This window comes from Acipenser ruthenus, chromosome 5 (genome assembly GCF_902713425.1).
Source record: "Acipenser ruthenus chromosome 5, fAciRut3.2 maternal haplotype, whole genome shotgun sequence".
NCBI lineage: Eukaryota > Metazoa > Chordata > Actinopteri > Acipenseriformes > Acipenseridae > Acipenser > Acipenser ruthenus.
The window spans coordinates 40,234,164-40,257,323 of NC_081193.1; the positions used below are offsets into that span (position 1 = coordinate 40,234,164).

Below are 23,160 nucleotides of genomic sequence, written 5' to 3' on the forward strand. Positions count from 1 at the left end.
CCCGATACTAGGGGCTTTGTCCTCCGTCCCAATTTTTAGAGTAAACGTTGAAAACCCAGCAGTAAAACGTGAATTTCTTATTTTCTCGTTAGGAAATTTCGTATATGTGGCTGCTGTACTGTCTCGCGGTGCAACAGCATATTCTACTGGTTTAGGGCGTGTTGTTTGAGTGAGTTGTTTGCATTACATCTATGCGGCTATCCAATCACGTTAACCTGCAGTCATATGATGTGGTATGCATCATGTGTTTTTTTTGGTGCGTGCGCCTGTGCGTCCGGTTTTACTGGCAAGTGTCATGGTGGCTGGTGTTGTTGACGAGACTCTCACTAAAATCCAAAAAAGTGCAAGTACCGAACACAATGGGGAAAAAAATTGATTCAATCATATGCCCATGGTCAAGTCATCCAATTAGGATTAGGGTTATAATTAGGATTTCACAGAAATTTCGTGGACCTGTTTAAACATTAAGGGGAGTTGGAATTGAGGGTTGAGGTGGCAGCTGGAGCTGAACGAACATATGAAATCAACTGCTGGGGAAGCTCAGCACCCTTTGCGCCCCATTTTCTGGAAACAAGGGCAGCAAGATGAGATGTCGACCAGCCTATGTGTTAGTTAATACGGGATCGATCAGCGGTTTGCTACTATCATGTCTGCTTGGAATGGAAAAGGTGAACTCACATTCAGAGATCTGAGTTTCACAACTCCAGTCATTCTCCTAGTAGTGGAACTCCTTAACTCATAATCAAGACAGATTTCCAGACTTGTACCACGTCTCTCACCATGTATTAATGCTGTAATATTTGAGAGGATGAGCGGATGTATGAATAGATTGCTGAGGAAGTCAAGCGCCCCGTATTTTGATTAGATGAGGATTAGCCTAAGCCTCGATTGTGGAAATGCTGCCACAATCTTCGTATTGGAGGAAAGCTGGAGCGTTGGAAGCTCTGGAGAAGTGCAGTTACAGATTTAAACAGTAAAATCAAGCAACCTCAGTCATTTTCCATCCATCCATTATCACTAATCGCTTACTCATTTTCAGGGTCGCAGTGAGCCAGGAGAACATACAAACTCCACAGTTTTGAACATGCGCAATGCGTTTTGAACATGCGCATTGTTATCAAAGAACATACTATGCCCTCATACTAAACAAATATTTATATTTTTCTGTGGGTGGAATCTGGCTTCAAGACTTGCTTCAAGATAGAAACATCACTAGATAGAGAAATGGCCGCTGTAGTATTAATGGTAAAATTACTGAAACAGCATACCCAGGTGTTGTGGAAGCTGGATGATAAAGTTAATACCTTCTACCTGAAAAATAAACCAGTGTGCTTATAGGAGTTAATGGGTGATCAATGCACTTAGTATATACAGTGCCTATAGAAAGTCTACACCCCCCTTTCAAAATTTTCACCTTTTGTTGCCTTATAGCCTGGAATTAAAATGCATTAATATATATATATATATATATATATATATATATATATATATATATATATATATATATATATATATATATATATATATATATATATATATTCATTTATCTACACATCATACCCCACAACTTCCAAGTGAAAAAATATTCTAGAAATTTGTAGAAAATTAATAAAAAATAAAAACTGAAATAGCTTGGTTGGATAAGTGTCCACCCCCCTTGTAATAGCAATCCTAAATTAGCTCATGTGTAACCAATCGCCTTCAAAATCACACACCAAGTTAAGTGTGGTGATTCACATGATTTCAAGATAAATTCAGCAGTTCCTGTAGGTTCCCTCTGCTGGATAGTGCATTTCAAAGCCAAGACTCAACCATGAGAACCAAGGTGCTTTCAAAAGAACTCCGAGACAAAGTTGTTGAAAGGCACAGATCAGGGGATGGGTATAAAAAAATATCAAAGACCTTGAATATCCCTTGGAGCACGGTCAAGACGATTATTAAGAAGTGGAAGGTGTATGGCACTACCAAGACCCTGTCGAGATCAGGCCGTCCCTCCAAACTGGATGACCGAGCAAGAAGGAGACTGATCAGAGAGGCTACCAAGAGGCCAATGGCAACTTTGCTACAGGCTTTTATGGCCAAGACTGGTCAAAGTGTGCATGTGACAACAATATCCCAAGCACTCCACAAATCTGGCCTGTATGGTAGGGTGGCAAGAAGGAAGCCATTACTCAAAAAAGCCCTACCTTGAATCCCGTTTGAAGTATGCAAAAAAACACTCAGGAGATTCTGTAGCCATGTGGCAAAAAGTTTTGTGGTCTGACAAAACGAAAATTGAACTTTTTGGCCTAAATGCAAAGCGTTATGTTAGGTGCAAACCTAACACAGCTCATCACCCAAAGAACACCATCCCTACTGCGAAGCATAGTGGTGGCAGCATCATGTTATTATGGGGATGTTTCTCATCGGCAGGGACTGGGGCACTTGTCAGGATAGAAGGGAAAATGAATGGAGCAAAGTACAGAGAAGTCCTTGAGGAAAACCTGCTGCTCCTCTGCAAGAAAGCTGAAACTGGGAAGGAAGTTCACCTTTCAGCATGACGACCCAAAGCACACAGCCAAAGCTACACTGGAGTGGCTAAGGAACAAAAAGGTAAATGTCCTTGAGTGGCAGTCAAAGCCCTGACCTAAATCCAATCGAAAATTTGTGGGATGACTTGAAGATTGCTGTCCATCAACGCTCCCCAAGGAACTTAACAGAGCTTGAATAGTTTTGTAAAGAAGAATGGTCAAATATTGCCAAATCTAGGTGTGCAAAGTTGGTAGAGACCTATCCCAACAGACTCACAGCTGTAATTGCTGCCAAAGGTGCTTCCACCAAGAATGAACTCAGGGGGTTGGAGACTTATCCAATTATGTTCTTTCAGTTTTGTTTATTTTTAATATATAACTTTTTTCCCCTTAGCAGTGTGGAGTATGGTGTGTAGATAAGTGGAAAAAAATCCTCATTTAAATGCATGAAACGCTGAGGCACTGACACAACAAAATGTGAAAAAAGTTCAAGGGGGTGTAGACTTTCTATAAGCACTGTAGGAGTTGAAGCACAAATCAGATGAACTTCTAAATTATTCAAGGTTTTTACATCAATTCAATTTCCCAGTGACTTAAAAAGTAACTTCTTAGTAACCTCTAATTTCACTGGAAGTTTAGTCTTTATTCTATTCAGAAATGGTGTTGTTTCTTTAACATAGCTAGGTAAACTTTCAACATGTGGCTGTAGTTGGTTCTCAGATATTTCAAAAATGTTTGGTGTGTATTTGTGCTAACAATCATTCACACTGGGTATTTAAAACAGTTGTCACCAGTGTACCTCACAAGTAATGAAAGATGGTTGGATGAAAATGAATTCACCCATTTTGTATGACTCCATACAAATGTAATAGGGATGGGGGCAGGATATTTCTACTATTTGAAAGATGTCTTTTCAGCTGGGGGTGGGAGAAAGAGATATACACTAAAAGTTTGGTTATGTTCATCCGCTAGTTCAAATTGCATATTTACAAAACATTGTTGCTAGCTTAACAAATGTATAAAGGTAGTACCACCACAAACAAACTTTATTTGCAGTTGTTAGAGTAAGGCATGGAAATCATCTGCATAAGCAGGAGTCTTGTGTGCCTGCTGCAGAATTTACTTTTAGGGAATATAAAGCATGTAATCATATATGGCCTGCTGTCAGATGTAGAATATTACAGTAGGTAAATACAGTAAACAGGAACACGGTCGTTGTACTGCAAGTGTGAACACAACTGGGCTACTGCAGATATAAACCTTCAAATATCAATACATTCCCCAGCAGTCTCTGATCACTTTTTTATTCAGTCCCATATATGTATATATAACACTACAAAAGCCAAAAAAGACCACAAATAATATTAAAAATCTTTATTTATGTTTGGTCAGTACAGGGGAAAGGGGTTAATGGAGGAGTCTGGGTAATATGCATTATCATGTACAACAATTACTAGAAACTGTAAAACAACACACACAATTCTTACAGTGTTTCACCTAGAGGGGGGAAAAAAATACAGACACACACAAAACAGAGTTGCAAAAAAACAATATTGTATTTAACAATGAAACTACAGACATCCGGAACATGGCAACACAAAAAAATAACTTTTGTGGTATATTATTGTACAGGCATCTTGCAGCATTAGACCAAAAGCATGGAAAAGGTAAAGTCCTTATGAACACCACTGTAAATGTGACTGGGAATAAAAGTTAAGAATGCCCATACAGGACCAATTTGGGATATGCAAAATTACATAGACATTATGGTTTGTTTTTCTCTTTACATTAAATCATATAAAAATAACTCAAATCTACAAGTATCCATTTTGTTTAGCAACGTTCAACGTAATTATTAATTTAACTGTGGCCGGAGGTATCACATGAAGCGAAAAATAAATAAATGAAAGCAGAATTGTACTTATTTTTTTCCCTTGTTTTTAAAACATCCTAGTCCATACACTTCAGGACAGTATCCTCAGCCAAACTCAATGACACTGTATATTTTTATAAAAAAAAGTTGCAGTGTAAAGAATGTTACAAAACTGAACTGTGTGCATTTATAGTGGAGGCCAAACCATTCTGAACGTGGCGAGAACCCGCAGTTCTGTTACCTTTCCCACTCACTGGCTCGTCAGGGTCATGGTTGGAGTCTGTGTCATTTGAGTGGTGAGCGAGAGAGTTCTCACTGCCTGTAGGAGAGTCTACACTTTCGTAACCAGCACTAAGCTGATTCATGTACCCGCTCCCCTCCCTGCTTATTCTCTCTTCAGAGTGGTTGGTGAGTTTATTCCCATTTCCAGGGGAAGAGGGGAAATCCTCTTCAGTGCTACTAACTTCTCTGTAGAGGCCAGACCCAGAAGTCCTCTGGGAGGGGTTGCCATTGCTTGGTCCGTTTGCCACCCTCCCTCTGTCTTTGCAAGCTGCATCAGCCTGGCCAGGCTCAGAAGAGGAAGGCCTGCTTGTGCCTGGAGCACAGGACTGCTGCTGCTGCTGCTGCTGCTGCCCTTGCTGAGCCATCTGCTGGCGAGTCTCTTTCAGTTGCTGCTGGAGGATCAAGATTGTACTCTGCATTCCCTCCACCTCCTCATCCAGCTGAATGATGAAGTCATTCAGTTCTGGAAAGAGGTGAGAAAATACATAAATACATCAATTTTCCAAAATATCACATACAGATAATAAATAACTTAATTTCTTTATAGACCATGCAGAAACAGAAATCTCATGTTGCAAGAACTGCCTAAAATGTACAATCAACTTTAGTTACTGTAATTCAATTAATATTAAGACAGCCATTCATAAAAGCTACCATGTAAAGGACATCAGCTTTAAGAATCTTTTTTTTTTTTTCCCCCAATGAGTATCTTACCATCTTGACTGCTTTTAAGCTCTTCACTATACTTTTTCTGCAAAGCCAACTCGGCCTCCAACTGGGCAATACGTCCCTGGGACAGCTGTCTCCCCAACTCTTGATTCTCCTGAATAAGCATCCGACATTTGGCCATCAACTTTTTGCCTGTTTGGCTGTAAAGGAAAGGAACCTATTATCACAGAATGAACTTTAAAAAAAAAAAAACAAACACACACACACACACAACACTAAAAAGAAAGCAATGCAGATTAAATCCAATGCTTAACTACTGGCTTATTATGAAGGACATCTGCAGGAAGTAAGTTATCTGACCCACCTTTCAAGTTCCTTTGTGTATATTTTGTAATGTAAATAATTTTGCCCTGAAGAGCCAGACATATAAAAAGGAATTACTCTGACATTCCAATTTAGAGTCAATTGTCATAAAATAGAAGCACCTTCCACTTACAATACCATTAATGTTGCTTCTGGTTGGAACTGTAAAAACCATTCTGAAGACACAGATGACTTAACATTACTTAACAAAACAAGTTACCTTTTATTCTGCAGCTTAATGTCTTTGAAGGTTATTGTAATGCTTACAAGCCAAGCTTTGAAAGGACTTAAACTTGTTAAAGGTTGGAATACATGCACTTAAACTGGTCGAATATGAATTTTACAGATGTATGCAATGAAAAGAACTTGCTTAAAATGTTTTTTTTTTCCCCCCATTTAACATTGTACATGGCTCCCATTCATCATATTTAAATTAAAGGGAGTCACATGACAATAGCCTACCAGAACAAACTATATTGAACCTTTTGTTAACATATTCAGTTGCACCCTAATAAGCCGAAATATATGCACATTAAAACATTTAAAGCTGCATTCAACATTTAAGTTCTGATTTTAGATCACAATTCTGAATTCCTGTTTAAGATTAAGTGTGGAATTGTACATTGTGGTTCCAGTCATCAACTGGGATCATATTGCTGGGTTCTTCTTAACTCAGCTAACGGGCAACCAAAATTGAAAAAGGAAGTGCTTGTCCCTGCATTCATGATCAAGCATTCATAAGAAAGTTCAACATTAAGCACCATTCAAAAGGGGCATTTAAAGTTTAAAACAGAACAATGATTGAATTTGATCTTTAAATTAAAACTATTCCTAAAGGTAGTTTGTAAAAATGTGTGAGTTTAATTGCATTAGTGAACAAACATTAACAATAAATAAATAAATAAATAAATAAATAAATAAATAAATAAACCCATTATTCAAGAGTTTACTTTAAGTCATCTACTCATATAGAACCTTTTCTCCAAGTAGAACTTTTAGGTCTTCTCAGAACAGTTATATCCAACCAAATCATTATGCGTTTAACAAGCAATCTATTGTAAAGCATTACAATTAAGAGTTCAAAATGTACTAATGTCTGATGGAACTCAATTGAGAAACTAAATATGGTTGGAATATTTTCAGTTTGTGTAACAGGAAACCCAATCAAGCAATACCCAACCTTCAACAATTCCAGTTTCTCCAGTGTCAGTGTCCCACTCACAGAATAGTTACCACTGAAGGGAATTTTATACAGAATGCTTAATTGAGCTAATGCATCACAAAATACCGCAATTCTGCCCAATCCCCTCATGTCCCTATTCTTTACTAGAAACTAGTAAAATGAACTTAACATACAAGATAACCTTGACACAGAAACAAAACAAAACAATGAAAGGCACTTGTATGCGTATCTTTGCAACATAAACATCTTGATTTCACAACCCTGACATAAAATGATGCACATTTTAAAAATTGCAATACAGAATCCACAAAATTTACAGTATTACCTTTTTACCAATCTTTTTGGATTCTTACGGTTTCATTATTCCCTATACTAAATGCAACCCCCCCCCCCCCCCCAAAGAAAAAACATTTCACATTTACAATACTTTGATACACCCACAACAGCATGTGTACTCAGTAACTTAATCTCACAGCATGAATGTCTTTGCAGAAAGAAAAAAGTCTGGTTTACAACAAACTTCCACCTTCAAGCGCTTTTAAACTTGTTAGTCTTACAAAGTTAATTAAAATATCCCAAATTCACACTGCTGTTGATGTAACTTAAAAAATAAATAAATAGAAAAATCTAACCATGGCTGGATGACGAGCCCTCTATAAAATAAAGTCACTTCTTAGGTTTTGACTCGTCAGTTCGCAATGAGCAAGCCAGAAGCCAACAGTCTTATTACCAAACTGGCTTCCGGTGTGTCTTATGAGTTACTAGCGCTGTATTTAGAGCACAGGATATTCCAGAGTTACATTTTACTGGAATTGTATATGTTCAATTCATGATTAAGCTAGTTTCTTTCCTCCATACTCAGTCTGCAGACACAGATTTGACTCGCTCCTCCCTCAATTTCCTCCGTACACCACAAGCCAGGTGTCTAAACATTATAGGAGGGGAAGAAATTTGAATTCAGATTTGACCGCCTCTTCGGAACAGTCCGATTCCTTCAGGCCTCTGAAGCAAGGGGAGAGAAAGCTGAAACAGAAGGTTCATCTGACAAAAGTTTATATTAAGTATTACAAGCTGGACAGTACAAAAATCTGGCTTTTTCGCTTAAAAGTTGGAGTCTTGTTGTGAATAGAGCATTTTTGCCATCCCACCATAGCATTCTTGCTGTGGGAGTGTGAGGAAAGTCTTGACTGGGGAGTATTTGGTTTGTTTACCTATCAGGTGTAAATTTCCAGGCACTCAGTTCATTTTGGGCTTGCTCCAGTTTGTCTTTAGTCTGTTCCAGTTCGCCCTTCATTTTAAGGAAAAACAAGTTGATGGCTGGGTCCACCATAGAAGATCTCAGCTGGGCAGCATTGGGTTGCTGAACTTGCTTGAGGTACTGAATCTGGGTCTGTGCAAAAGTAAAAGAAAAAAATATTACCAAAAAGTGAAACATTTATCACATTTATAATTTATGGTGCTAGTGAGATATCCCCCAAGCTCACTATAGCAATCACTTGTTTGTACAATACAGTAGAAATTATCTTTTAAAAAGGCAACAGTTTTGTATCATCTAAGTTAATACTATAGTACAAGCCAGGAGCAGCTGGGAATCATGTACTGTTTAAAAAAGTGTCATAGGCAGTGCATAGCCTTATTTAGTTGCATATAGGACTGCAAGTCTTGTATTTTGAAAACAGAAACGCCATTCGCTTTGCACCCAGTACCAAGTTACTAATTTATTTTTTTCAATTATTGGTTTGTACTGTAGCTTAATGCATTCAATGGGGTATACATTCATAATCGGATACCCTTTATATGATTTGTCTCTCAAAGACTAGCTTATGATGATGTAATGTAATCAGTTCAATCTTAATGATGTATTTAAGCACCCCCCTCCCTCCTCTTTCCATTTTTACTACTCACTTCATTCTTGTCATTTTGGATAACTTAAATGTTCTATGAGCCACTCCAACTCAAGAAACTCTTAGATCTGTATAAAGCGTATGTACCAAAACACCACAAGAAAGCCTCCAATTCTGAGCCCTGCCAAAGTAAGCAGATGCAACCCAAAAGAAAACATATCTGTACATTCTTGTCCCAGCACCATAAAAATCAGTGAGACACCACAGATGATCACTACATCTTGGTTACCTCCGCTTACAATGTTTTAGGGGCGGGGTAGGGGATCCTGCATACAGTATTAAAGTGCAGTACCCCCACAATGCCCCAGCTTTTAGCAGAAAACCCAGGCATGTACAGTATTTTATCCCTTCAAACCACAAAATATCTGAAAGGGGATGGGCTGCTTTAAAAAAGAAACAAAAAAAACTGCTGACTTAAATACCCTAGTACAAAGACTTTAATTTCAAAGACGGCAATACATTAACTACAATTAAACTGACCCTTCTACAGTAAAGCCAAGGGGACACTAGTTCACATGTTGCCAAAAACTGTAGAATGAAATCTGTTGTCTACAATGTTGCTTCTACTTTCACGGAACACCTGTCTACAACTTATAGGAACTGTAGAAAGAAATATTGAAGTCAGCCAAGGAGATTGCGTGTATTTTTCTAATCAATTGTGTATTTATGTATCTGAACTCCCAGTCAAAATCATGTAAACCCAGATATTTGAGCCCCCAAAACACCATACTACCCAATATTGAAACTGCTTGCCATAAAAAAAAATAATAATTTGACCCATTTCGTAACGCTACAAGGAAGGAAAAAGGGCGGGGGGAAAAATAAAAAACACCTATCAAAACGGAAGCCTTTATTAAATTTAACTCAAAACATAGTTTAGTTAAATTTCACTCAAACATAGTTATGACGCAGCATGTCAAGCTGCAGATACCTATATTTTCCATCTGTTAGTTTTTACTGATTTCTACTGGAACAAACATTTATTCTCTCTCTCTCAAAACTTGTAGTTTGCACAACTGTTTGTAGAAAGTGACTTCTGACCCCTCGGCTTAAGCGGCAAGGCTACAGTTCTCAGAGAAAAGCTTTGTGCTTCCAGTTCTGTACCTCATTCCTTCTATTCCTGGTTACTGCAATCTTTTAAACTTTCTATTAATAGAGTTCATCTAAACATTTTCACATGGTAGGTTTATAAATAATTCAATGTATAGTTTAAATACACTGCAGTACCAATGTCCTCATTAGATTTATACAATACAATGAAATGGTCCATTACTTCAATTAGCTTGAAAATACATCACTATAACTGTTTAACCAGTCAAATGGTATACATAGAAGATACCCCATGTTCATGGACGTATTATAGCTATTTATACGAGCAAGATATGTTAGTTGTTAGTTCAGTCAAACTACATTGGTTTTACATTAAAACTAATCATAAGACAGGGGTTCCCAAGTGGCGCATCCGGTAAAGGCACTCTGCGTGGAGTGCAGGATGTGCCCTTAAGCCGGAGGTCGCCAGTTTGAGTCCAGGCTATTCCACTGCCGACCGTGGATGGGAGTTCCCAGGGTGGCGGCGCATAATTTGCAGAGCGCACCCAGGTGGGGGGGGGCTTTGTTCAGCCTGGGTGTCCTCGGCTCACCGCACACCAGCGACCCCTGTAGACTGGCTGGGCGCCTGCAGACCTGCCTGCCTGTAAGCTGCCCAGAGCTGCATGGTCCTCCGACACTGCAACTCTGAGGTGGATGCATGGCGGGTCAGCAGAGTGAAAAGCAGCAGACGGCTGATGGCACACGTTTCGGAGGATGCGCAAGTCTTTCTTCGTCTCTCCCGAGTCAGCGCGGGTGTTGCAGTGGTGAGCCAGGTTGAAAAAAATAAATATTGGGCTTTCCAAATTGGGGAGAAAACAATAAATAATTGGCGATTCCAAATTTTAAAAAAATTAAATCATAAGATCAAGCACTTACAGTACACTCTTGCATTTCCTGTTCCTTCGTGGCAAGCCTCATGACAAGGATGTTCTCTCTCCGTGCAGATTCTTGTTGTTGCTGTTTCAGCTTCTCTTCAGACTCCTTCAAGCCAGTCACATCATTTGCTGGGGCTTTATGCAAAACCAAAAAAAAAATAAAGCAAGATTTGATTTCCATTACACGAGAGTAGATGTTAAAACTTCATGCTGATTTGAACTCGGCTCTCGCCAAGATAAGCACCAACTAAGACGTAGCTTTACAGTAAACTAATGTGATCCATCTGTGTCTCCATCCATTTGCGCTTCCTTCCATATGATGATGTAGATATCCTTCTGTGTGGTGTTGATGGCTGAAGTGTAATGCTGGCTCCAGGGATCAGCTTATTGCCTCCCTAGCGCATCAGCACACACAACGGCTGCGATGCTGGCTCCGGGGATCAACCACAGTGCGGTCTCCCCAGCGCATCAGCATGACAACTGTCTGGATGGAGCTAAGTAGGGTACATCTCTGGGGTCTTCAAGTGGGCACCTTCCATCCTCTGTGTTTCATCAACTAGCCTACAACACCTCAAGAGAGCTCGGCGGTGATTCTGGCGTCCCACCCCCCTCCATCCCCCACTCAACTCAGCCCAGCTTACTTACCCGTACATTAGCGTTTCTTTCTTTCTATTGTGCTGTGCTCACTGAGCATGATAAAGCAATCATATTTTGGTTACTTCCACATACTGTTAGTTGTTCACATTGGAGTCTAGGTTATGACGCAAAAAAAAGGTCAGATCAAAATACTACCACTTAACTACAAGTTCAAACTTTACATCTGATTACTTTGTGCAATCCCACAAACACTCAACACAATATATTACAGTACAGGTTAGACCAGGGGTGGGCAATTCCAGTCCTGGAGGGCCGGTGTCCCTCCTGGCTTTGGTTGCAACTTTGCCCTAAATTACTTAATTGGACCAATTATTGGTCTAATTAAGTAATTTAGATCACAGTTGGAATAAAAGCCAGGAGGGCCACCAGCCCTCCAGGACCGGAATTGCCCACCCCTGGGTTAGACAGAAGCATGCTTTATTATTTTGAAAGAACTACATAGAGTTTTAACCAATCTGCTGCACAAATGTTTATGTATGAAGACATATTGCTGATGTCCTTTTATGTTACATAGGCTTTAAGGCTGCTTAATTTATTTTACTGTTTAAAAAGTTTCAAAATTCCAAAGTCCAGTTAACTTTTTCAGGCCACCTGCTCTACATCTTCATTGTCCGAGACAATTTGTGAGGTTCACACGTGAGTCTGGTCCTATGGTTTAGTAGCCACAATAATACATTTGCCATAATTAGGCTTGCTACTTTGATATTAATCAGTAAAGCTTGTTAAACGTCAAATTCCCCAAAAATACGATAAACGTCGGTAAAACCACTCGTATTTTTTATTTTCTTACCAAAAAATAATCATTTAGAAATCATCTCTAGTTTGTGTAGTTTTTATACTTGTCCCGTCTCTGAATGCCTGGGGGTCACTGTCAGTCATCTCAGTGGTCCGTTAGTATTGTAGTTTCACCCTGTTCTGACAGATCTCGTTGACCGAAGCAGTGCTAGAATGCTATCATTTGCCAGCTACAGCGCCTGTCATTCAAAGCGCCTACTTTGAAATTAGCGGGTTAAGGTGTACGTAAGCTTTTGCTTTAGGTATACGGTGACAGTTACTAGTTTGATTTGAAAATGGAGCGCAAGAGAAAAACATTTAATGAATATTGTGCAGAATACCCTGTCCGACGGCTGACGTTTCCGCGGCAGGACCAAGCGGGCCCGTCTGCCTTGCCTGCGACTGTGTCCGGCTGTGCTAAAGCAGGAGAGGGGGAGCTCAGACACCGAATAATAAGTTAGTTAGTTCTGTTCAGCTATCTAAGGTTTTGTTTTGTGCATATTATTTTTACTTGTAAATTTATGCTATAAAAGGTCTGTGTAATACAGTTTTATATGCTGCGTTTACTACGGTTTATTTGAGACAATCTTTAAATGTATAGCTCCGCTGTGACCAAACCTTATTTCAAATAGAATGTTGGTAACCATGGTTTTGTTGCATGTTGAATATGATAAAGGGTTTCGCTAAATGAAACATTTTTCAATGGCATAAAAAAGTCTTTTTAAGCCTAAAGGTCGAATTCACCCATTCTCTGCTTGAATTGAAAAATAAAGATCGAAAAAAACAGTAAATTCTTTCTAAAATAAACGTCGATTTAGCAAAAAAATAAAAATCGAATAGTTGCAAGCCTACCCACAATCAAGTCAAAGGTTAAAGTCTGTGACAAATTTAAATCTCAGGTGTAAGTCTGTGTAAATGTGTGTCCCAGTTTCTGGAATATGATCGGTGTTAAGTGTGTGGGCAGATGTACAAACAAATATCAAAACCTACTAGGGGGATTCTAAAAACCTTAGCAAACATGGTTAAACTTACAGTTGAGCTCTGTGTATTTTGCCTCCAGAACTTGAACATATGCTTCATGTTGTTTCCACCTAAAGTCAATAATAGACAAAGATTAACATTCTTTATAATTACATTATTAGACTGTCCTCATAAAAACTGTATCCATAAGAAACCGGTCTTTACCTTGCACACAGATCTTCTCTGGACAGGGTCTTCAAGTCAGATTCACTAAGGCGAACCTAACCAAATACAAGAAAATGTTTATTATTTATTTTGTTTCCCCAATGATTTAACAAATGATGCAATATGTTCCTTAGTGTTTCTGTACTCACCTTCTTCGGCAGAGGTTCTTCATTAGTCATTCTGAACTCTGTAGAAGAAGCAAAGTCCATGAGAAACAGCAAAACTAAAACAGGCTTTTGTAGATTAAGATAAACAACTTTGTTGGCAGAAAATGTACTTATAATATCAAGCTAAATAATTTATAAACATAGAATTTGCCTCAACTGTAAAAACATGACAATTTTGCCAAAACAATTCTCCATACTGATCTCACAATGTAGGACAAGTAAACTCCCATAGGTAATATAAGGGATGTGTTCTATATGTGGGATATGTGTACTGTAAGAGGCCTTAACCTCCATGCTAATTCTATATTCCTATTTTGTTAAATTTTTGAAGTTTTATACAAACTTTTTAGCCTAATAAGACCTTTGTACTTGTTTTCAGCTTTTGAAACAGTTGCAGATATCAAGTTAGCTATAACATTTTATAAGTAACTTCAACTCTGCAACTGTTTAAGAGCTGAAAACAATTAAAGGTCTAATTAAGCAAATTAGTTCAATTAAGGGTAGTTAAGTGATTGAGGGCTCAGTTGAAATTAAAACCATAAGACACTGGGGGTCCCCAGGACCGAGAACCCCTGCTTTAGATAGAAGCTAGTGCGCGAGTCATTACAGCACACACTGCATTTTTTGAAGTATAAAACGAGTAAGTTACAACCCGATTTGAAAGTTATTTTGTACAATATTTGTAAACTTTGAGCAGATGCTATGACCAAAATATCTTCTTTCCTAGATGTTGTCTGTGTGGAACATGGCTCCGGATATTACAGAAAACACGATTCTATATCTGTTTTTGTCGTGTTCGTTATGGGACAACTTACTGAAACGGCAGTTTATTCCCTGTGCAAGATAGACATTACTTTATATAGAAATACTGCTTTTTGCTGCGGATCAGTGCCTATCGGCTGGAGAACTTTTCCCAACATTTCAACAAGTTCGCCATAATTGATATACAACAGATCAGGACATGATTGGTGACGCGATTAAACCAAACCTCTTGACAAAATTACACGGTTATATTAACTAATAACACTAACGTGTGTGGCGCTTTTTCGAAGGGCCTCTCTCGATTAGAAAAAAAACACATTAATTCCGTTCCGTCGGTAAACTACTCTCTTAATCGATGCACACTAAAACAGTATTTCTTTTCGTAATATGTCAATCCTACACACTATGGCACCAATATGTCTAACCTAGAATTAGTATGTTTCAACGTGTTGAAAGAATGAGATCTTTGATTGCTGTTAGCCCTCCTTTTTAATCGTTCAGAATTAAAAATGAAGCAACTTGAGGTATCCGCCCTCCATGCCTTCTCTAGTCCCTCAATCATTGTTAGCATCTAAATCGCGCCGTCTGTATTTACCAGCTTCCCACTTAATATGCAGCAAAACAACAATACCGGTATTGAAAATGCGTACTTGTTTTTACAGGGCTGTGGATAACATTTCACTTGTATGCATAGTCTACGCACCTTAACAATTTAATACGTTTTTGAGGCCTTCTTTATTTCTGCGTTACCTGCCGGTTTCATATGTTTGCAGCTTCTTGTTGCCACAAAATGGCGCTGAAAGAAGAGCTCCAGACTCTCCCACAACCGACTGCAGAGAAACACACACAAATACTTCCCCTTCTGCTTGTGTTGGTCATAAAAATATAATTACTTACCGAACCCGTCTCGGTATTTCCTAAAAACGCTCTCTGACCGATACACTACAGCGTGTGACAAAACAAAACTAAAATGAGAGTATGAATTGTACGTCTTTCTCTAAATGTTATTTGCTTGTTCCTGTCGTCGCCGCCATGAATGAGAGGAGGAGACTACGCCGCAAAGCATGATAACGACGAACACACTTCGTCTGCTTTAAACGCAGGGTTTGGGAAGGGGTGGAGTAGGGAAACCTCTGTGATGAGAGTTTAACGAAGACACTGGTAACGCTTTAGATATCTTGGCCTGTCGGTATATTGTTGTACCACCTAATTATTATAAAACATTGCAAATATATATATATATATATATATATATATATATATATATATATATATATATATATATATATATATATATATAATGTCATAACCCTGTAAAATGTAGTAACGCACGACAAACGTTATGGAAAACGTAAGGCCTAACTATGACACGCTATCTAGACGTTTGCTTTTTTTCAATGTATTATTTACAGCTTTTAAAGCTTCCTAAAATAGTTTAAAGCTACCGAAATTATAAAACCTAGCTTCTTTAAATAGTAAACTGTTATTTTGAGTTAAAGGAGTAATTACAGTATATGGAGGCTTAAAATACATTCAGCATAACACATCCCTTATGATTTTTATGTAGGTTGTTTGGTTTTTGATACTTTATTTTCACTTTGAATTAGGTGAGCTCAAGAAAGGCCAAGTTGCTATGCTAACGAGAGGTAAGAAAATATTTGCGAGATGGATTGTTGTACACAGTATAACACTGTACTAAAATGCATTTACAGTAAAATAAGGCTACCTCAGTAAAAGGCCATTCCACAATTAAGGACACTTTGTAAACAAGAAAAATGTGTTAACACATAGTAGTAACCCCCCCCCCCTTATAATTTTTACACATTTTAACAAACATAACGGTTTAATGTATTTGTTGTACTTTAGGGATTCCAGTGAATTTAATACCAAATTGTATTTTACAGCTGACACACTGTTTATATTTCACTCAGAAAAGGGCATAGAAAAGGAAACCATAGTACACAATAAGAACTTGAGAAAAGTATGCCTCATTTGTTTTATATGTATTATTTATTTATTTATTTATTTATTTATTTATTTATTTTAAGATAAGCTTGATCACTTTGTAATTTCGTATTTCACATGCAGGCAAATAAATAAATACAAACATACATAAATAAAAATTAAAGTGTAGTGTTTGTTTGCCCTCCATTATTTCATTCGTAAGGGATATGCATCCCCAGTGTGGGACAAGATAAATAAAACCTATTGTTGGTTACACAGTGATGCTAAAAATAGCGAGCTGCAGGACCAGCGGCGCCGGATTATGGTGGTTTAGCAGTTTACAAGGATCAATTTGCACAGCAATTTTGCAGTTTACTACATGATCTTCCTAGCTACCCTTTTACCGTGCTTACCATAACTCATGCTTTGTCTGTTCAGTGCCTTTGCTGTAGTATCGCCATTGTAAATGTGTTTTTAAAAATATATTAAATGCAATTTATATTTCAGATCTACAAATGATATAAACTATATAAGGTATTTATTATTGTAAAAGTATTTTCTTTAAAAATATATCGTTGCAATTACTTGTGACAAATATTATATAGTACGACTGCAGCCTGAAGAGGTGGGCTTATCTACAATGACAATTCTTTTAAAAAAAAAAAAAAATTTTTTACTACGACCTAGGTTATACTGTGAATATAGTTCATTGAACAACCGCGGAAGACAAAATAGTGGGAGCAACCATTTTAACAAGGGGTGGATAGTGGTTAAACAGTTGAGAAAATGCACAGTAAATAAGCAAATGTTTTCTTAAGAATATGGTTAAGTAATGGGATTTGTGTTGCAAACAGCCTTCTCATGGTTAATATAACTTTGTTTTTATTGTTATTATTTCGGTACTTGTAAATAAATTGACCTTACCTGAAGTTAACGTTGAAAGTTAAAGGGCAGCTTGTGTTGTCACTACACTGCGACAGAGGCAGGAGTATCAAATTACCGCATATTTAAATATCCGTTTTGTTTTAACAAAATAAGTTGAACTATGTTGTTCAGAGTCGGTATTTTGGGCAGGTAAGAGTGTAGTACAGAGGCATGACATTCAATTTTTTAATTATTGGGGGCAAAATCATTTTTCTGAAACCTCAGGTGTTTAACATTTATAGCCTATTTGTTGAAACCAGATAACATTTCCAGTTTTAACTTTAGATGAAACGCTACCGGTACATGTGGGGCAGATTAGCTTTTGTTTATTCCAGGTGTTTAGACAATAAGGCTGACTAGCGACTATTTTGTTCGAATACTTGGAATGTTCCATAAAGTTGCTCATACCGAGGGGTTAACTAGCTGTTAATTATCTTATTACCCCTCGACCACAGTCTGCATGAGTTTAGTAAGGGTGCGTGACTGACAGCTAGTTAAATAAATCAGTAGCTGATCAGCCACGCATCCTCACGAGATTTGTAAAATATAAAAACAATAACAAATACGCGGCGCTTTTATCCGCGCCGCAAACAATAATACAAATAATAATAATAAACAGTGCACATATAAATATAGGGGCGGGACACTCCGCCACAGATACGGAATCAGTTTGGGGGGTGGAGTCCTCAAGAGAAAAAAAAATGCTACCAATATGGGAGCCTTACTGTATTACAGTGAAGGAGCAGTTTTGGCAACTTTTAAAGGTATGATTACCCTTTTGTAATTAAGCAACCTAGTGAGGGGAGCTTGTAAGTTTTTGTAAACTTGCTGATGCCACTTCAGCTGCTAACATATCAACATTCTACCAGCAGCAAACATTTTAAAACAGCTGAGATACTGACTTAATATTTTCAGGAGCAAAATCCAGTGGTATACTTTAGTTTGACCTGTGACCCAAGATGGCTGGGGTCATGTGACTTTATGTCTTCCGGATGGTAAAGACCTGACATGTTTTGACATTGGCTTCATATTCTATACACAATTGTCTTCTGTGTTTCTATAGCTCAAGTTCAATCTTGGATATCACACCAAAATAAAAAAATGGTGTCAATAATTATACAATAATTACACTGTCACCACAGTGTAAAAGCCTCAATAACTGTTGAAGTAGTTTATTACCCTAAATGCTAAAGTCCTGGTGACATGGACTTTGACATCTGACCCAATACAGCTGCCATAATGAGGCCATATGACTATGTTTCCTGACTACAGTGACAGTATTGTAATAATTCTATGATTTCTCAGTTAAGTTCCATACCCCATGTCCAAGGCATGCTACCATTTCTAGTTACAACTGTTATTATTATAATTATTTATTTCTTAGCAGACACCCTTATCCAGGGCGACTTACAATTGTTACAAGATATCACATTATACAGTATTTCACATTATACAAATATTACATTATTTTACATACAATTACCCATTTATACAGTTGGGTTTTTTACTAGAGCAATCTAGGTAAAGTACCTTGCTCAAGGGTACAACAGCAGTGTCCCCCACTGGGGCTTGAACCCACAACCCTCTGGTCAAGAGTCCAGAGCCCTAACCACTACTCCACACTGCTGCCCCCTACTCCAAACTGTTTCATAGTTTCCTTAATTAAGGGCCATTTTCAACTTAAGTGACAAACTGTCCCATTTGCAATATAGGTGATGTTACAGCACAGATAGCTTTGCAGCCTGCTTTGAAATTTAATGGTGGTGGTAACATCAATCACTTTGGAGTAACCTTTCCCCCAATGGTGGTGGAGAACCACAAGGTAAGTAAAAGGTTGTAGCAAACAAAGGGCCTGATTTAAAGATACGTGCAAAGTTGCTGCCAAAAAACGTGTTTATCTGGCGTAAAGTGGGACTTTAGCGGCCACTAAAAATGCTGCGTATGTAAAGAATGGTTTTCACCAGACCCGCTATCAAATTAGCACTCCACCCGCTATCAAATTAGCACTTTGCCATCATGTGGCTAGATGGCTTGGTGGTGACATCAGACCTGGAAAAAGCACACAGTACTGTGAGTCAATGAATGCGCTGGTGCGCCGATTTATTGCAAAATCAAGGATTTAACAAAACAAAAGTCATGTTGTCCAAACAAAACAGACAAAACAAACACAGGCCTGCAGCAGTTCAGCACAAGAGCTCCGTCTCTCGCCATACAGGCTGTCAAACAATAACAATAACACACTAAACCATACCTTTTAAATAATAATACAACAAATACAAAATAACACAAAACATAAAATACGCACAGGGGCGGGGAGTACCCCATCACACATCATTAATCCATTTAAATGATATTGAAATGTATTTAAGTGAAGAAAAGAGCTCGGAATTGGTCAGGGATCTGGAATACTAAGCAGGCGTAAACATTTCCTCTTGTTGAGGACAGGCAGAAAAACCTTCGGAGGAGGGCAAGACGGAGAAGACCCTGCATATTCAAACCCAGGGTCACTTTGTTTGAGATTGATCGTCCTCTCCGCTTGCCTCCCCTGTGTCAGCTGTGATGTGGATGGTGGCCCTCCTCCTGTTCCTGCTGCATGCCTGTGCTGTTTGCGAGTTTCGCTTTTGTTCGCCAAAGCAGGTTCTGCCACCTTTATCACTGGCTGACTGTCCTCCTGGTAACATCGACAGCATTGACTTTCTCCACTATAGAGGACCATATGGCCTCTTTGGTAGCATAACTGATGTTGGCTTAGGCTTTTCCAAATAACTAAATTCCATACTGTGACCTCAGCCGTAAGGACTCTCAGCTCCTCCTCAGACTTTTCTTTTCCGTGCGCCAAGCGGACTTTGCTGCCCTTCCTCTGTCTTATTATTTCGTTCTCCACAAATCTCATACAGCGCCTACTGCTCTCTGTACTCCTAACTCACCTCAACTCTGGGCTGTAAGTGCAGCCGCTAAATACCCCGATGCACAGGCGGTGCTCAATGCGACCCTCATTATCATGATTGAAGCTCATTATTTGTGGGTGTTGAGTAATTTGCATTGCGCTTAAGCTGAATTTGGATTTTGCCGCTGCAATTGTTTGCACTGCGCCTATCCTTACATCAGCCCCAAAATGTTGAATACATGTAAACATATAAAGGTTCCATTAAACAATATTGGCTAGACCACAGGTGTGTGGGTCAGTGGCAGAACAATGATGTCTGGGCCAAGTTTTAGCATAGCTGAGAGGATTCTACATGGAAGAGCTTCGATTGTGTTTGTGTCTACTTAGTCAAATTTTTAGCCAGCTTAAATAATTAGTTCATAATAGAATACATCCCTAGAGCTCTTTTCATTGCATCAAGAGGACTACTGAATGAATCAGACAGTTGTGTGGCAGATATGAGTAATTTGACTTTACTTTCCTATTATGCGAGTCAACTACACCACTGATGCCTATAGAAAATAGTACCGGGACAGTATTCCAGTATTCCGGCTCAACTGGACCTCCTGCCAGCAAGGTTTCTGTAACAAGAAATATACCAATGGCAGGTGCATTCCTGTTTTTTTATTTTTTAGATTGGACCTTTTTTTAAAGAAACTGGGATATTTGTGTTTCAGAAGGGTAAAACGATTCTACTATTAATTTTCCTTTCTATGTGATGAACAGGGGAGCTTATGGAAGCTATCAAGTGTGATTTTGGTTCCTTTGAGAAGATGAAGGAGAAGATAGCAGCAGTGTCTGTTGGTGTCCAGGGATCAGGCTGGGGCTGGCTAGGGTTTAACAAGGAAAGTGGACGACTAAACATTGCTGCCTGCCCTAATCAGGACCCCCTAGAAGGAACAACCGGTTAGTCTTATCTTGCATAATTAGACGTCATTTTTGCTGACCCTTTATTTTAACTTGGATGTGTTCAGAAAAGTGTGGTTTTATGCTGGGCTTTTTTGTGCATTGTTTTGCTTTATTATGATTCTGCTTTACTCCAGATTTCACTTGTAAGTCCTTACTCAGCCCTGATTTTTATATTTATTCATTTTTACAGGACTCACGCCTCTGCTTGGAATTGATGTTTGTGAGCATGCCTATTACTTGCAGTATAAAAATGTGAGGCCTGATTATGTAAAAGCGATCTGGAATGTGGTCAACTGGGAAAATGTAGCTGAAAGATTCCAGGCTGCAAAGAAGTAAATTAGTCCAATTGTCCATTGCTATGTTGCTTTAAAACTTTTTGCTAGAACTCAAATTCAAACGCACAAATCATTACTTGTTTGCCCAGCTAAAGAATTAATTACTTGGTTAATGAAAGCACTTTGCAAAAGAGTTTAACTAGCATGAATGTATGATTACAGCTAGATTTTGAAATGTTGATACTCTATTATGTGATGTTAAACTGTTTCAATAAAAGTAATTTCAAAATGTTGTTGGATTCCTTATGCATCATTTTTGTAGTTGAATTGTCATTAATAAAATAAAAGGGGATGATCTGATCTCTTTTGAATGAAAAAGTTATGTGCTTTTATTTAAAAAAATATTGGGTGTCCCAATAAAACATCACTAATAGATCATCATAGTTAATACCTAGCTTTTAAGGTGACTTAATGCTTTCTGATAATACCACTGGATGCTCTTTTCTGTTAACGTTTTAATATAGTTTTCAAGCAGTTTAAATTAAGGGGGTCCTAGGAGTGTACAATTGAGTTACGCTAAACAAATAAATCAAGTACACCAGGATGGAGAAGGGATGCCAAAGTAGGTCCACTACAACAAAATGCAGAGCGTGCTCCTGAAATTCAGGGGTGGAATAAGATGTTTATCATGTTGTATTGTAACTTGACAGTAGGTGGTGCTATTGGTTTACAGTTTACTCTACTGGCAATTGGAATGAAATGCTAGTAGTCCTGGCCAATACAGAGATATCTCCTATAGGTTCAAGTCACGTAAAGGACAGAAATTGACACAGGACCTTGGTCCACAAAAAAGGATTGTTCTTTAAAGTGTATTTTTCAAAAATACAGACATTAAAGGAGAACTATATTCAAGACGCCCAATATATCTGTATTTCTATGATCAGCAATGGTATTCATCCAATCTGCTTTAGCTCAGGCAATGGTGAGATCAGGGCTACAGTTGTGCTTATTGACACACACACACAAATGTGAACTAGTGCAGTTGGATAAACGAGCTTGCAAAAGTTTGACTTGCATTGTGAGAAATTAATATCTCTGGTTTATTTCAACAAGTGTTATTATAGCCCTGGTCTTCTGTTCCATCAGCCTACTGAGATTATGAAATATTAACTGATGATTCGTCTGGTAAGTACAACTTTTTAAGAATGCATATATGCTTATTGATAACATTATTCTTAAACAGGTTAAGTGTGAATGTTCTGTTCCTGACCTGTTGGTATCACTATTTATCTGCAGGTAACATGCATTGGTCTGTTCTGTACATACACTATTCAGATCTCATGATGATTCCAGATATTACAGTGCTTGTGTCAGAAATCCTAATAGTTAACTGTATTGTTTTCTTTTAATATGGTATAGCATCATTGTGCAAAAATTGTTGATTTGTTATAAACATCTGTTATATATTAAGAGTGGGGGCGGGAGGGGGGGTCAGCCAAAATGTCAAAGCTCAACATAATTGGTTGAGCAGCATTGTGCGTCTACTTTTTATTTTTAACACCAGTCTTGCAATTCAATTCTGTTTATGGCAGCTGACTCAAGTGCTCTTTCCATTTTGGTTCTAGACCTCAGTGTTGCATTTGACACTGTTAATCCTACTATTCTTATAAACCGTTTGGAATCATGTTTGGGCATCTCTGGCACTGCTCTACAGTGGTTTAGATCTTATTTGTCAGATAGAAAGCAATGCTTTTCAACAGGTGGTTATTCATCCAGCCCTAGTCTGGTATCCACAGGTGTGTGCCTCAGGGTTCTGTACTGGGACCCCTTCTATTTAACATCTGTGTGCTGCCACTTGGACAGATAATACGTCGTCATGACGTGAGTTT

General features: G+C 38.3%; 1 protein-coding gene and 1 pseudogene across 3 annotated transcripts; one reads left to right on the forward strand and one right to left on the reverse strand.

Moving 5' to 3' along the window:
* Nucleotides 1-3,869: 3,869 nt before the first annotated feature.
* LOC117402848 (pre-mRNA-splicing regulator WTAP-like) lies at nucleotides 3,870-15,377 on the reverse strand. 3 transcript variants are annotated; one of them, XM_034004428.3, is made up of 8 exons: nucleotides 15,191-15,377; nucleotides 13,514-13,551; nucleotides 13,365-13,420; nucleotides 13,212-13,270; nucleotides 10,750-10,883; nucleotides 8,092-8,270; nucleotides 5,380-5,534; nucleotides 3,870-5,128 (listed from the first exon to the last, which is right to left on the reverse strand). In XM_034004428.3, exons 2-8 carry the CDS (start codon nucleotides 13,541-13,543, stop codon nucleotides 4,548-4,550), a joined length of 1,194 nt encoding a protein of 397 aa, XP_033860319.2. In that variant the 5' UTR covers nucleotides 13,544-13,551; nucleotides 15,191-15,377; the 3' UTR covers nucleotides 3,870-4,547. The 3 variants fall into 3 exon arrangements, with proteins under 3 accessions (XP_033860319.2, XP_033860318.2, XP_033860320.2); XM_034004427.3 differs by lacking the exon at nucleotides 15,191-15,377 and adding an exon at nucleotides 15,044-15,176; XM_034004429.3 differs by lacking the exon at nucleotides 15,191-15,377 and adding an exon at nucleotides 14,997-15,154.
* LOC117402850 (superoxide dismutase [Mn], mitochondrial-like) lies at nucleotides 14,114-21,564 on the forward strand (annotated as a pseudogene).
* The last annotated feature ends 1,596 nt before the right edge of the window (nucleotides 21,565-23,160 follow it).

Excerpts from the sequence above, each read along its gene's own strand:
- LOC117402848 (XM_034004427.3), bottom strand. Across the intron at positions 13,271-13,364 it reads AGAGAAGATCTGTGTGCAAG|GTGGAAACAACATGAAGCAT; the intron begins GTAAAGACCGGT and ends TATTGACTTTAG. Across the intron at positions 10,884-13,211 it reads AAAATACACAGAGCTCAACT|CCCCAGCAAATGATGTGACT; the intron begins GTAAGTTTAACC and ends TTTTGCATAAAG.